Source organism: Alligator sinensis, unplaced genomic scaffold (assembly GCF_000455745.1).
Source record: "Alligator sinensis unplaced genomic scaffold, ASM45574v1 scaffold219_1, whole genome shotgun sequence".
In the NCBI taxonomy this organism is placed as follows: Eukaryota; Metazoa; Chordata; order Crocodylia; family Alligatoridae; genus Alligator; species Alligator sinensis.
In genome coordinates this window covers 2460059-2475070 of record NW_005841866.1, presented here as the reverse complement: position 1 = coordinate 2475070, position 15012 = coordinate 2460059, and the positions used below count along the sequence as shown (strand labels likewise).

Sequence of the window (15012 nt, the reverse complement as noted above, 5' to 3'; positions counted from 1 at the left end):
TTATCCATTGCGATTTCCCCGCTAGGGCGCAGGGAGCCGCGCACGAGCCCGTTAGTGGAGGGGGCCGCCCTCAGTAAAGAAAGGGGAAACCCAGAAGACAAGAAAAAGAAAATACATTTGCATTCGACAAGTTTTCTCTAAAAAACCTGAAGGGGGCCCGCTCCTCACCTCCCCCCCAACTCCCTCCCTCGCAGGCTCCTCTGAAGTCGCTTGCCACCGGGTCCCCGCGCCCTGGGACACGCGGAGCCCTGGGCGTGCATTGTGCCTGGCAGCACCGCTCGGGCAGCCTCTTCCTAACCGGGTGGCGGGACCCCCCCATGCGCGCGCGCGCGCGCACACACCTCTCAGTCTGCACTAACCCGGGTTACTGCACAAATACCACAAAGTGTGTGTGTGCATTCACAAATACCAGTGTGTATTCGCAAACAGTGTGTGTGTGTGTGTGCATTCACAAATACCATGAAGTGTGTGTGTGTGTGTTTTACTTCACAAATGCCAGTGCGGTGTGTGCGTGTGTTAATTACCACAAAGTGAGAGGGAGAGTGTGTGTGTGTGTGTTACTTCATAAATACCACTGTGTGTGTTAATTACCACAAAGTATGTGCATGTGTGCTAATTACCACAAAGTGAGAGAGAGCGGGAGTGTGTGTGTGTGACTGCCGAGTCCCGGGCTGGAGGAAAGCGCAGCTCCCCGTCCCGGGTCCCCTCCTGCCGCCAGGCGGCCCGTGCCCGTGTGTCCGCGGGCGGCTGCAGCCCGGCCCGGGGGGCAGATCGGGGCGGCGGGGTGTGTGTGTATATGAAGCGGGGGGAGGCAGGTTGTGCCAGAGCAGGGTTTTTCTCTCCCGCTCTCTCTCCATATTATTTCATCCCCTTCCCCGGTGGCGCCGAGGGCTGGCTGCGGATTTCAGTCGCTAGGAGGCAGAACAAGATCAAAAAAAAAAAGCAAAAAAAAAAAGCAGCAAGCAGCAGCCCAGCGAACTTGAACCTGATCAGTTTCACCACGTCCGTAATTCTCAGCATTTTCGTCTGGCGAGGAGGGGGAGGGAGCTGCCCCCCGCCTCTCCCGGCCCCCTACCCTTTCTTTGTCCGTCGTGCTCCCCGCGTGCCCCGGCTGCAGCCCGCTCCCCGCACGGGGCCCCGTCCCCGCAGCGCCCCGGGGCTGACTTGGGGCTTGTTTGGGTGACTTGGACGCGTCTGCTTTTGTTTGGCTTCCCCCCCTCGCCCTCGCCCTCGCCCTCGCCCTGCCGGATGGGATCGGGGCGGCTGCAAACTCCCGCCCGCTCCATCCCGCGGACACGCAGTGGTCGTGGCCCCGGCGGGGCTGAGCCCCGGGCGAGGCAGCACCTTGCCGGCTCACACGTGCTGGCTCCCGCTCCGGCTCCCATTGTGCAGCCCGCGCGGCTCCGGCCAAGTTGGCTCCCTCACCCAGCCCGCGCCCACAGCGCTCGCCCTTCGTGGGCTTGCCGAGGCGAGCGCAGGATAGACACTTGAGGGCAAACTTGGACTCTCTGTCTGTCTCCTGGTTTTTTCTTTTTTGTCTTTCCAGCTGCACAGCCCTGTCTGCTGCTGGGGCATTTAGACGCCTCTGTCTCTCTCGTATTCACACCAACACCCCCCCCCCTTTACACACACACACACACACACTCTCCTCCTCCTTTCCCCTTACCTTTGTAAAGCAGAACTGGCTCTCCCTTTCTTCTTCCCTGGCACCCCCTCACTCTTCTTTTGAGACAAAATCCATTTAACTTCACACAGACGCTGATGTTATTTTGGTGGACGTTGAAGTTGGGGGGGGGGGGGCGCGAGAGAGCCTCGAAATACATGTTTATGGAGGAGCAATTTGCATTAAAAATATAGACGAATGATTAGATACTTAGGCAGGGAATTTTGATTGTCCCGGAATTACAAGACGTAGTCTGCAAAAGCAGTGGCAGGACCAGGTGAAATGGGATTTTCCTCTTTTCTTTGTACACCTGATTTAAAAAAAAAAAAAGCTGTAATAAGACAAAAAAGCCCCATATTTTTGCTGGCTCTTGCATCAGCAGAAGCCAAATGTTTTGTAATGAAGCTGGGGCCAGAAGTATTTCATACATTAGTATATAATTCTTGTTAATTAGCAATAATTTACCTTAAGAGCATAGAAAATGTTGAGGTTACAGGTTTTATATCTGTACATTTGATCATCTTGTTATTTTCAAGAACTTTGCCTCCTATAAAATTAATTAGGTGAAATGTGGAGGTGTAATCAGCAACCTCTGAATTACCACTTCATTTCCTGGTTTTGATTGTAAATCAGCCCAGTCAGTACAGACTTTAGCAAAGACTGTTTTTGTTTAGGAGTACTTTAAACTGTCTAGTCTGAAAGCACTGCATTCTTCTTCACTGTTAAATAATATCGATACATTCGGAAATAAATCAGGCCAAAGCAAAATCATAGGATTGAGTTCCAGTTAAAGTAGTTCTGGAGACAATATCATTTATTTATTTATTTTTTGTTTTGCTACTTCCAGGTAGTAAACTGAAAGTTACATTTATAGCTTAACACAAAATACCTGGGTTTGAGGCAAGTAGAAAGATAACTGGTAGAATGACTTCTGTATTTGGTCACTCGCTCTGTCCAAATGCAACAAAAAAAGAAAATTGTTGTCTGAAAAAATGACATCTACACAGATATTGCAGAAACGTTCTTGTTTTCTTTTCTGTACCAGAAAAGTGCAAATGCCTGTATATTATCTTTTGGTCAGTAAGTTGAGAAGAAAACCCAAGTGATTAAGATGTTGTTTTTATTAATATGAAAGTAACCTTCATATTCCTGTGGCTGACCTTATGTTAAATTAGAAGTAGTACTAGAGGCAAGAAATTATGGAATGTATCACTGTGTCCTAGTTGGAGCTGAGGTACGGTGAGGTAGTGTGCTCTTTCAATATTATTTTACCCAGCACAACTGGGAGCTACTCCAGATCTTCTTCCTCAATATTCTGCCTAGGTAGGGTTGAAATAAGTTTAACCTGAGTTCACTGGATTTTTGCACTTTATCAAAATCTGTTCCAATATTCTGCAGTCAAATTAAAATCTATTTTTTGATTCTCTGTGGCTTTAAGTTCATTAAATGTGAAATTGGCAGCTCGCTAAAGAAGGTCAGACTGATTAACTGTTTAAGAGTTGTATTCTGTCTCGCATTCATTACCTAGCCATGTTTTGAGGTGTTTAATATTTTGTAACGTTAATCTCCTTTTCGCTTTTGTTGTCAGTGTCTGCATTATGTTGCATAGGTACAGAAATACCAACACAGTTTTATTTTTTTTTCTTGCAAGGTTATAATGATGGATGTTGCACAAATATTGTCTAGATATTTAAGTACAAAGTAAAAAAAAAAAGCAAACAAAAAAAGATATGTCCATCTTGTTATACCATTCACTGGCAATTATGTGCTCAGAAATAGTCTCATAATGAAGCTTTTTGAAGCTCATTCAGAAAATTAGTCAACTTTGAGAACACTAGGCAAGGTATTTCAAGTTTAAAAAAAGCACTTTGTTTAAACTGTTGTTATAAAGTGTGGCATTTGCTTGGCCATGCTGATTTTTACATGATGAAGGCCACCAGTACTAACATGTTTAGAATAATGTAGGCATTCCTTTCTTTAGAATGCAAAAAAAAGGCTTATTTTTTTTGCAGTGCTCAAGAAGTGTCCTATTTAGCTACCATGTATAAGTAGAATTGTGAGTAAATTTGATATTTCTTTGAATTCTGTGGTGTGGCTGAAAGTTACTTTTTGTGCAAGAGGAATTATAGTTATGCGAAATACCAATTCACTTGTTTAGAATTTTTGTAGTCTTAAGATGTGTATAGGTTTGCATATATGGAAACAGATTATACATACATGCCTACATACTGTACTGTATATCTGTGCCTCTCATGTAGCTTTGTAATGTGTGTTTAATGTATTCGTCACATGTACATGCCTAACTTGCATGTTAACATTTTAAATTGCATGACTAAGTCATAGGAAATGTGTGTGTGTCTGTGTGAGAGCACACGTACATGTGTATATGTAAATAAAGTATTAGTCCTAAATACATAAACAAATAGTATGTCAGGCAATGAAGAACTATATTAGCTTTTCTTCATGATACCACAGTATTCTCACCAGGATTTTTTTACAGCTCTTATTTACATTTTTGCCCTTAAAATTGTTCATTCAAATTAGACATTTGTCTAAATCCAGGAATACAGATAAGATGGCAGTTTTCATTCCTGCAGTTATATACATTACAGCTACTTTCTCAAAATATATTCCCCATCACACTGATAAATTCATTTTCTTATTGGAATGATAATGCACCATCTATTCACATTGTACTGGTTTAATTTTTTCAGCATACCAATGTTGTAGGCAATGAATAACATTTATGAACGGGGGTGGGAGGGGGCTCAGTGTGTTTTTTTTAACCCCCCTTCCCCTTCTCTCTACAAGAGCTCTAATGATTCTCCTTTTGTTTCTTAAACTGCAGCCGAACCTCTTGAAGCCATTCTTACTGATGATGAACCTGAACATGGCACACTGGGAGCTCCAGAAGGGGACCATGACCTCCTTACTTGTGGCCAGTGTCAGATGAACTTCCCATTGGGGGACATTCTTATTTTTATTGAGCACAAACGGAAACAATGCAATGGCAGTCTCTGCTTAGAGAAGGCTGTGGATAAGCCACCTTCACCCTCACCAAGTGAGCTGAAAAAAGCATCCAATCCTGTGGAGGTTGGCATCCAGGTCACACCAGAGGATGACGATTGTTTATCAACGTCATCTAGAGGAATTTGCCCTAAACAGGAACATATAGCAGGTAAATCAAAGCCAGGAGAAGTATTTGCAAGTTTATTTCCATTTTCATTTGAAATGTAGTGAGTTCACAGCTGTAAAGTGCTATATCTGTCTTATTGTTCTATTTTCCATGATAGCCTACATGTTAAATGGCTTGCATTTTGGTACAGACTACATACACAAAAAATAATTCTTAGTGACTGAGTAGATGAAGGATCAACAGGCACATGCTACACTTTTGAGTCTTTTTAACTGGGTTTGTTGAGACTGTTTTCTTAATTGTACATATTTATACTGACTATCTCCCAGTGTCTTGCCTATCTTAGTTCCTTATATGCCTGTTTTACACCCTGCTGTGTGATACAGGGAACTAGCTATAAAGTCTTTTGTAAAGTCAGGGGTGAAAGAGTTAACTGAGCATCAGCTAGCCTTGGATCCATATTGGCTGTCAGCGTATGGACTGTAATTAAACACAGCCCCATGGCAAAGTGACACCACCGACCTTGACTTTAAGATGCCATTTTCGACTGGCCAGGCCAGAGTAGAGAGGGCAGTTGCTGAAGCGCACAGACATGCTTATTCGAAAAGTTTAAGGGCATGTTGGAAATTTCAAAAGGTTGGTTTGACAGGAAAGGCCGCTCTCTGCAGCCTGCCTCCTCAGCCAAATGATAAATGCTTCTCTGTGCTCTCTCTTGTCTCTGATGTGGTTTTGACAGATGTATCTTGATTTTGTTTGTGGTTTATACAACCACATGTCACCCGTACAAATGTCCAAGACAGAGTTCTGTTTTGTGCAACAAACACTGTAGAGATGTAATTAAAAAAAAAGTAAGGACTGTTACTTCCTATGATAATTTTTAAATGGCAAAATATTAAACGTGAAAAATTTCTCAACAGTTGAGGTTGAAAACGGAATTTAATACAAGAAACAATATCATAGGAACACTGCAAGGTTCTGAATGCATAGTCAGTTTTGAAAATCCTTATAGCAAACTAGAACATTACCCATTGGTATCTCACTTTAAATTATGCTTACAGTATCATGATTATACTGTAGAATATCAAAATCACCAAAAGCCTGATCTAGTTTTATAGAAATATCAGTTAGGATAAGGCATTACATGTATCTCTATTTTAATAGCCTAAGGGACAGTTCAGTATTAGCAGAAGAATTGTAGATAATCACATGATACAGTGGGTCTTGTCTTTTACTTTGGCCAGAAAGTTAAACCATAATAGGTCACTAGGCACTGTGGGATTCAATAAGATATTTCTTTCCCCCAACCAATCATTAAAATTACACTTGGCATTTGTATTTTTGAAGGCTCTGCAGTAGTAGTGTGCACACACGCACATGTGTATGCACACACAGATATACATACATACATGCATTCGAAGAAATAAAGGGTCAATTACTAGTGAACTACGTTTTGAAAGATGGTTAAAGAACAATTCCAGCACATTCAACTTCTGTGACATATAGGTTAAAGATTTTTATTTCCAGAGTAGTATATGGCAATGACCATTTCCATGTGCTGTCTGTGATTTGAAGGAAAATGAACAGAAGTGTAGGGCATGATTAATGAAGCAGGAGCCTAGTGGAAGGGATTTGTAGTCTTCAGAGATCTGAAGCCATGCTAAATCACCAAATATGGAGTAACACTTGTGTGATGTAACATCGTATTTACATATTGAACTGCTCTGTTTAAAAGACAAAACACAGTATCTGTCAAGCAAGAATTAAAACCACACTTCTTGCCATGGTCCCAAATAGGTCATTCAGTCTAAGATACAGCCACACTGAGGAGCTGTGCATGAGGGTTAATTCTTTAGTTTCGGATTTTATTATCACAGTTGTTCAACTTTGTGGACCCTCTGGGCCAAATTCTGCCTGCCTTAGTCATGTAACTGGGGCAGTCAGCATGAGCAAAGTGAGCAGGCTCTGGCTCTGGCAGATAGAAGGGTGTTATTAATTAGAGGAATGACATGTGTTAACAGTCTCCTGTTTTTTCTATATGGTTTGGTAGACTAAGGAGTAAGTTCAGAATACTGTATGTACAGTATACAAGAGACATAAGATAACTGGGGGTCTGATCCTGCAAATCCTTCCAAGTAGTCTGTACCTACACAGCTAGGCCTTACTCACAAGAGGAGGCTCATTAAATTCCATGGGATTACTGATATGGGCAAAAGATTATTTTTGTGACGAAAAGGTTGCAAGATTCGGCTCTAATTATTTTCCTTCTACTGTACAGATAGTTTTCTGTGTGATTTTGTTTAAGCCTTATACATGTCAGAGGCCTGCTGAAGTCAGTGGGAGTTTTGGGTATGCAAGGAATGTAAGATCAGTTCCTAATTGTTTTCAGAGGAAAAACATATAGAAGCTCTCCAGTGGGTGCACAAGTGAAGTGACTCAGGTGAGATAAACCTTTCATGCACTGATAATTATGAGGTCTTATAATGTTCCTCTCATTTTATTTAATCTCATTTTTCCATGCTGGAATTAGTTAGGCAGGAGACAGTTTTGTCATATCATAAAGTAATGTGTCAATAGCTGGAATTATCACTTCTAATAACTCACACCAGTGAATTCCCAGTGTCCGGCAGTGAAATTAGCAGTCAGGGTCATTGAATAAGTTGTGGAGATCAGGTACTTTGAAGGTCCCTGAAGTGAACCTCAGGCATTTGTTAATTCCAGTATTTTGTATCTGCTTTTCTTTAGCAAAATGGAAAGGAAAAAAAATAGACATAATAATGCAAAATATATCCGAACACATAATTTAAAATACTAAGGACGTTGCTTTACGAGACATGTACAGGAGATGGCTGAATTGATGCCTTATACGTATATAGAAAATATATTTAATCATAATGTAAAAAGCAGTCAGTTAACTGTTTTATAGAAGGAGATGTTATAAGTTAGGTGTGGATACAGTATATGCTCTGTGTGCCATTTTGTAGTCAATAAGCTGGTGCATAACAGTAAAAGACATCTTCATAAGATAAGTAATGCTTAGGGATCAGTGCATCCAGAGACAAGAAATAAAGCACTGAATCATTCTCATCTATCTTGAAACAATCTAGGCTTCTCTTCTTCCTAACCCTTTTTCAGAGATAAGAATAATATTAATAGTTTGTTTGCATATGTATGTTTTCATATATGTAAAACATAATCACAGATGTGCATACGCGTGTGTGTGCTCGCACACAGCCTTGACGATATAAAAAAAAATTGACTGATGTTGATCCAGTACTATGGCAGAAATGTCATAAATTTAACTGAAAATTAATAGGATATGTTGTGTGGGTCCAATGAGGCAGCTTTCATCAATATGTATGTCAAACACTCACCACCAGATACCAGCAGCCTGTGATTTGCAGTGAGTGCTACGGCAGGGGTTTAGTTATCCAGTCTCATATTTTACAATGGGGGAAAATATTAACTGAAGTATCTCAAGATCAGTGAATGTAAAATTGCTGTTCACTTATTGAAAAGGCTAAAGAAATATTTATAGCACACCAGTGTCAGGTTTTGGTGTTTTGTTTGTTGAATATATAAACCTGTATAAATTAATGAAAGATTATTATTTTGGGTGGAAAAGGAACTTATAAATGATGTCAGTCCAGCTGGACCTCCTTAGAATGTAACATATATTCACATTTACTTAGATGCTTGTATATCCTTGAGTACAGTATCTACTGTACAAAGAAAGAGAGTAAGAGGAGGTCACTTTTACTGCCTGTATATTTCCCCCTCCATGCCTGTTATGTTTAAATAACACGAGGAAATTAAATTTAGGAAATACTTTTACAATTAATACTTGAATGGAAAATGGACGTAGTGTGCTATTAAATTATAAACCAGGTATGTTAACTGTTGCTGTTCACAAAAAGGAATTTTTTTGACTAATCTATGTACCACAGACATTCTCTTGGTGCACTGTTAGCAGGGACTGATATAAGTCTGTCGTGCGTAAACTGTAATTCCTTATTATTATTATTTTGCCTTGTTTCAGATAAAAATGATAGACTCTGAACTAAATAGCTGGTATTGCAGCTATACAATGAGCTAGAAAAAGCTTAACTGTGTTTGTGCATTAAAAAAAGAAAAAAAAGGAAAAAAAACCCTTTGACTAAATATTACCTTTAATTGTTCAGTGCAAAAGTTGCTAATGGTGCACACGGGGATTGGCAAGAGGGAAAATTTGTGAGGTCACTATGCAGAGACTCATGCTTGTGAGAATTTTAGTCCTGCATACAAGCTGTATTTGTAAATAAGACAGAGAAAGGTTGTGAACTGGCAGCTTGGATGTTTTGTCAAAGTACAATGTCTGAGAAACTCTTTCTAAGACAAATTGTAAATAGAACTGTCACAACGATTGCATGATTGAGCTACAGAAGTGTCTTTCAATTGTTGGCATTGTCAGAGGACTTTTGAAAGCTTAATTAAACACAGTGGCCTGTACGGCTGCAAAATTCACTTTTGGGGGGGCGGGGAGGAATATTAAAACGGAAGAGATCCGAAAGTTGTTCAGATTTGCTTTTTCAGGGACACACAAAAAATTCAACTGTGTGCATTTTCCTTGTTGGGTTTTACAAATAACAGTTTTGAAGAAACAGCCACCTGATATGAAGATCATCCTTTGCATGAAGTGGAGATTGTTCTCATTTTTCTATTCTCTGCTTTTACAGGCAGTTAATACAATTTTTTTTTTTTTTTTTTTTTTTTTTTTTTTTACTGGAAATACAAATATGTGTTCACGTCAAGGGCAGAAGCAGTGTAGAAAGTTTTCTTTTGATTTGGCATGATTATTCCAGGAAACAATCACATGTGGTGAAATTCCTTTAATCACCTCATTGCTGTCTCCTGCCAATCATATATTTTTGTTTAGAGGGTTAGAAATATGTTTTGCATTCTTTCCTCTATTACTTGTGACATTTTATTGTAAAGCTCACCATGGGCTCAAATGTAGTTGGATACAAAATGTTGGGGTGGAAGTCAGGTTAGCAAACATTTAGGATTAGCCTAGGTATGAAAAGGTGCCTATTAATATTATGCCTGACAACCTTTGAAAATAATTTACTCAATAAACATAAGGTCCTGTGTTGCTAGGCTAACTGATAAAGATTGAGTTATGGGAGGTGTGGCAGACAAGGGGGGGTGGTGGAAATGAAGCACTTTAAAATAGGGAGATTTTTTTTTACCTAAAGATTTCCACAATTTTTTTATTTAAAAGAGAAGGAAACCTTTTGGCATTATACCATTTTGTACATATAACTCTGAGAATTTGAATTTCCTTTTTAATTCATGCAGTAAAGACAATTAAGGAGACTTGGGAGTGTCACACAATGCAAATTCAGTCTCCATTTGACTGTCTTTCTACAGCCCCCTTCCTCAGTGCCTTAATATGTAAAAAAATGTTGACAAAATTAATTTCAAACTTTGGTCTGTTTTTGTATCCAGTAGTACCAGCTTTTTGCAATAAAAGGCATTTAGCATCAAGCTGGACATGGCCTGGCACTTTGCCACTTTTTTAGCATGAGATCTAATCACTAAGGATCTTTAGTACCTTTCTGCTTGTTCAGATTTCATTTGGGTCATGGCTATGTCAGCAATGTTGTTATTACAAGGAGTTTTTATTTTTAACTTGGTACACATTTTCAATACAGTTTTCCATCTAGGAGGTCTTTATTTTATGTGTCAATTTGAAGGATATTGCAGGCATTCATAAAATATATCCAGACCATATATTTTAATACATTAAGACTTGTATTGCTATTTCTAGCATGGCTGTAAAATTCACTGATTTTTTTTTTTTCTAGACAAACAAGCATGTTTAATCTGAACTTGCACAAATTACATTGGACCCAATCCTGTTGCTACTGATAGGACGGGTCCTGGGATAGGGACCATAGTGCTCACTTTCAATAACTTAATGGTTGGGATTTGTATATCATTTTTTACATAATTGACTAATTAATTTATTCCCAAACTTTATTATTGTTACTAGTATTCATTACAAAATGAATTTCCTCTGAAGTAGTTTATGTCCAGTCCCAACCATGCCAAGATTTACTCATACACTTATTTTTATGCAGGTGAGTAATCAAGCTGAAGTCAATGGCTTTCCTCATATGCATAAAGTTACAGCTGTGGTTAAATACAGAGTTAGGGCCTGAGATGGCAACTCATAACATATACCCAGACCAAAGCAAAGTAACCCCCATTATTAAAGCCAGGCTCCTTTAATGCCAAACCCATTTTGAAGCCTGGTTAACACAGCATCCTGTATTTCTAATCAGTTTTAGTATGCAGCATATTCTGTATTAGGTTCACTGAGTTTGTTTCCCAACCTTTATTGGCCAGCTGTACTTGCTATGCATTTTAAAAATATTTCAGAGAGGCTTTTTGCTGTTCTTAGAGGGTTAGTAACTTGGTGTCTTTTCCTCAGCTCATTCGTCATTCTGAGATGGCATTGAGTTAGGTTGGCAAGGGAAAGGTTTGAGGTGTGGGGTGTGGTGAGGTCAGCCCTGATCCCAGCAGGGAATTTGTGTTCTTCATTTGCCTTTACAATAGGAGCACAGTTACTGTACCTTGGAGCAGCTCTCAGGTGTGAGCTCAGATGGGCGCATGTAAATGTCCTGTCAGATGCAACACAGGAATATTAATGTTTCCTCACTACCACACTATAATAAAGCTGTACACAGCAAGCTTAATATGCAGCTAGTCTGGGGAATTGTATAAAACTTAGATAGCCTAGTGTGAGTGACAGCGGTGGAAAAATGTTCAATATGCCACAGTTTCCATTCTTGTTTTCCTTTGATCTAAGACAAAATGAAAACATCCACTTCTTTCTCTCCTCATTTCATATAGTTGTTTTTTTCCTTTCTGAAAAAATGCATATACGACCTAGCAGAATTATTTGGAACATATTAATGTCAATCACTTGAGTATTTTATTAGCAAATTATTAGCGTGCATCGATTTTTAATACTTAAATGTTGATTTTCCTGTTTTTTGCATCTATATATGATTGAAACTAACAAAATACAGTTAACATATGTAGTAAACCACAGTGTCTCTTACCCCCCACTGTAAGAACAAGCCTTGCTTGAAATCCAGAGTAACTGGGTTAGTATTCACACAGGTTTCATTTGTACATTCTTGGAGGTTCACAATTTAAACTCTATTAAAATGTATATTCCTCAGCTCAGGGATGTTAGAGGTTTTTTAATAATGTGTTCATTTAACAGAATCAACAGCTGTCAGAACCAGTTGTAGTAAATCCACAAAATGTACAAAGAAAAATACACGCGTTTCCTGAAACAAAACACTTGAAACAAATTGGCTGCCAAAAAGCTGTTGAATTCTAAGTTTGCAGACAGTGCATGAAAGTGTTTCTTCTTTCTGCTCTCTCTGGAATCTCTGCAAGCTTATCTGATGCAATTCTGTTGGAAGTTTTACCTGAACAGGTTGCTGTAAAACAACACCTTTCCATATTTGATGGGTACATATAAACCAATTTAGGCTTGGGTTTTTTTTTCTTACTTAACTGATAATATATCAAGGTTTTAGACACACACACACACACACATACACACACACACCTCAAGGAGATAAGCTTAAGCTTCCTCTGAAATAACTGAGGACTTCACTGCTAAACTGTGCCCTTACAGGTAGGCGTTGTCAGCGTATTATTTAGGTCTGAATCAGTTTCAATCATTGAATTCACACTGGAATACTTGAACATGTATGTTGATGAAGAGATACCTGGGGAAATCTGGTCAGTCAAAAACAACGAGTTTTTGTTCGTGTCCTTCCTGTTTACATTAAAGCTGAACAATTACATCTACAATTGTATGAGCTTTAGACAGAAACCACTTTTCTGATAAAAACCTCTGCCTATATCAGGAATAGAATTATTGTGAAAGGACAGAGACCTGAAGAACATTGTTGCTTTTTTGTTATTATTCTTCCTTCTTTTAATAAACAGAAGTTGTACCATCTTATCCCTCAAAAAGCAAGGAGTCCAATTTTACATTCATCACTTAATTGATTTAGTGAACAATTAAATACAAAATGCAAGCTGAAAAAAATAAAAATGCTGCAAAAATCATAGCAATTAATTTGCCATCAAATATTACCTGGCCACACCATCAACCTCACAGTTAGGCATCAGACATTGTATGAACCATGTTGTATTTTGGTCACTGAATTTATTTCTTGGGAAAAAAATCAACTAGGTCATTGCTCTTCAACCCGTTTTTGTAAAGTGTACATTTACTGTTTGGGTGTAATCAGTGACTTGAAATCATTTATTATTGTTGCTGATTTTTTTAATAGCCTTATTCAAAAGAAACACATTATTGTGTGTCTTCATTTTCTGCGAACAAATTAAAAGTTGTGTTGTCTGCATTTTAAAAAAGAATGTTACCTCCTAAAGAATTATTTAATGGTTGTATTATTTTGTAATAAATGTAAACTGTTCTATGTTAAATTTGTGTTATGTTAGAAAAAATCAATAAGGAAAAATTAAATTCTGATAAAGATACTCTTGGATCTTTGAAAACAACTGCTGTCCTTTTAACTAAAACATTTGAGGAGCTTCAAAGACTGTGTATTTCTTCTGATCTTAGAGCTGTGTGACTGGTAGCAGAAAAAAAAATCTTATTCTACATACAAGTGGATTGCTTAACAAGTCAGCACAGACACATACTTGTTTGTACAATAGAGATAAAAATTCCTGTATAAAAATAATTCAGTTGCTGACAGCAGGCATTGTACTAGGGCTGCCTCTTTTGTGTTGGCCGAGGGTCAGGGATCACGACTCCTGCTTTCTGTTCAGGGTAGTCTGTCACGATTGCTTGCAGAATTCTGGAAATAAGTTAATTGCTTTATTTTAGGAATATTTAGAGTCCTTATGTATAATTTTACTGTTGTGCACTGGAGCTTCTTTAAAAGCAGAGAAAGAGAAAAAAAATCTAATAGGGGAAATGACTTGAAGGCAGTTTGAGAAATTTGGCCTTCAAGAGCCATTTGCTTGGCAGCATAGCGTTGGTTTCTAAACTTTTGTTTTTAATCTAATTCTGATTTACGCTGTCACATCCCATATCAGCCCTCATTGAACTCTACTCATGTAAAGTAATGTTAGTGTCAAAGAGAATTGGTCAGAACTGGAGACCTGTGGCTGATACAGATGTTTGTTGATGCGACTTTCACGCAGTACTGAACTCTATTTTTTTCTAATAAATGTTAAAATGTGAATAGCTAGTGAATAAGACACATGGAGAAGAGATGATCAAAGGAACATAAATAGTAGCCAGTCTCTTTTTTGTTCTAAAAGCTTGCAGGTAAGAAAAGTTCTGGAAAATAGTCTGAGGTATGGGGAGGGGGAATATAAATTATCTGAATGTTCTGTAATCCTTCAAAGCCAGTTCACCTTGAAGGCAAAAAACACAATCCCTGCTTCATTCACAAAACTTGGTTCCTTAGAACATCTAGGGTCTTAAATCAATACCTAATGCATTGTAGGCTTTAGTTGTGAATATTTGGCTCCATCCTGTATGCACTTGCTCCTGTTAGCAGCCTTGTTCATAGCAGCATAAGCGGTGTTTAGTCCCGTTGACTTCTAGGGGGTTACTCACTATGGTAAGCATGCTTCACAGTAGGTGCTTACAGGATCGTGCCCAAGAGCCTGGTCCATACTGAAAGGCTGATAATTGCAGTTCCCACAATGTCGACTAATAGCAGAACAAACTTCTTGACTGCCAGCTGACATCTGTATGATCCATTTAGATGCCCAGTGCCAAATCGACTGGATTTACACACATCAGAAATGAACCAACTTCCTTTATTACACAGTTCAGCATGTGTGCCTTTTCCCCCCATTCCTACATGCACAAACTTTTTAAAATTAATACCACTGTACTTTGATGAAAATAATGTTTTTATAATACATTTGATGTTTACACGGAAGATGTGACTTGTGGCTAAAAAGGCTTTTTTGGAGGGTGGCGGAAATCTTGTTAATCTGCTCTCTGAGAGCAGCACACAATACTGCCTATGAGCAAGTCTGTGCTGCTTTTGATAAATTACTATGTTTAGAGATAGGTTTGGCTCTTAAGGGCTTAGTTTTATGAACAAAGTCCATAACAATGTTTTCTGCCTCTGTTTGTCTCTAGCCCCTTTGGCTT

At 38.9% G+C, this 15012-nt stretch overlaps 1 protein-coding gene across 9 annotated transcripts in view; it reads left to right on the top strand.

The window, feature by feature from the left end:
• BCL11A (B cell CLL/lymphoma 11A) overlaps positions 1-15012 on the top strand; it is a 107881-nt gene that overhangs the window by 1930 nt on the left and 90939 nt on the right. For 4 of the 9 annotated variants that reach the window (XM_014525853.2, XM_025192063.1, XM_006016740.3 and 1 more), the window contains exon 2: positions 4512-4841. In XM_014525853.2, the coding sequence (XP_014381339.1) occupies positions 4512-4841 (330 nt within the window). Of the gene's footprint in view, positions 1-42; positions 1003-1884; positions 1941-2874; positions 2987-3693; positions 3720-4511; positions 4842-15012 lie in introns of those variants that run through there. The other 5 variants (XM_014525851.2, XM_025192087.1, XM_025192071.1 and 2 more) reach the window with 5 other exon arrangements.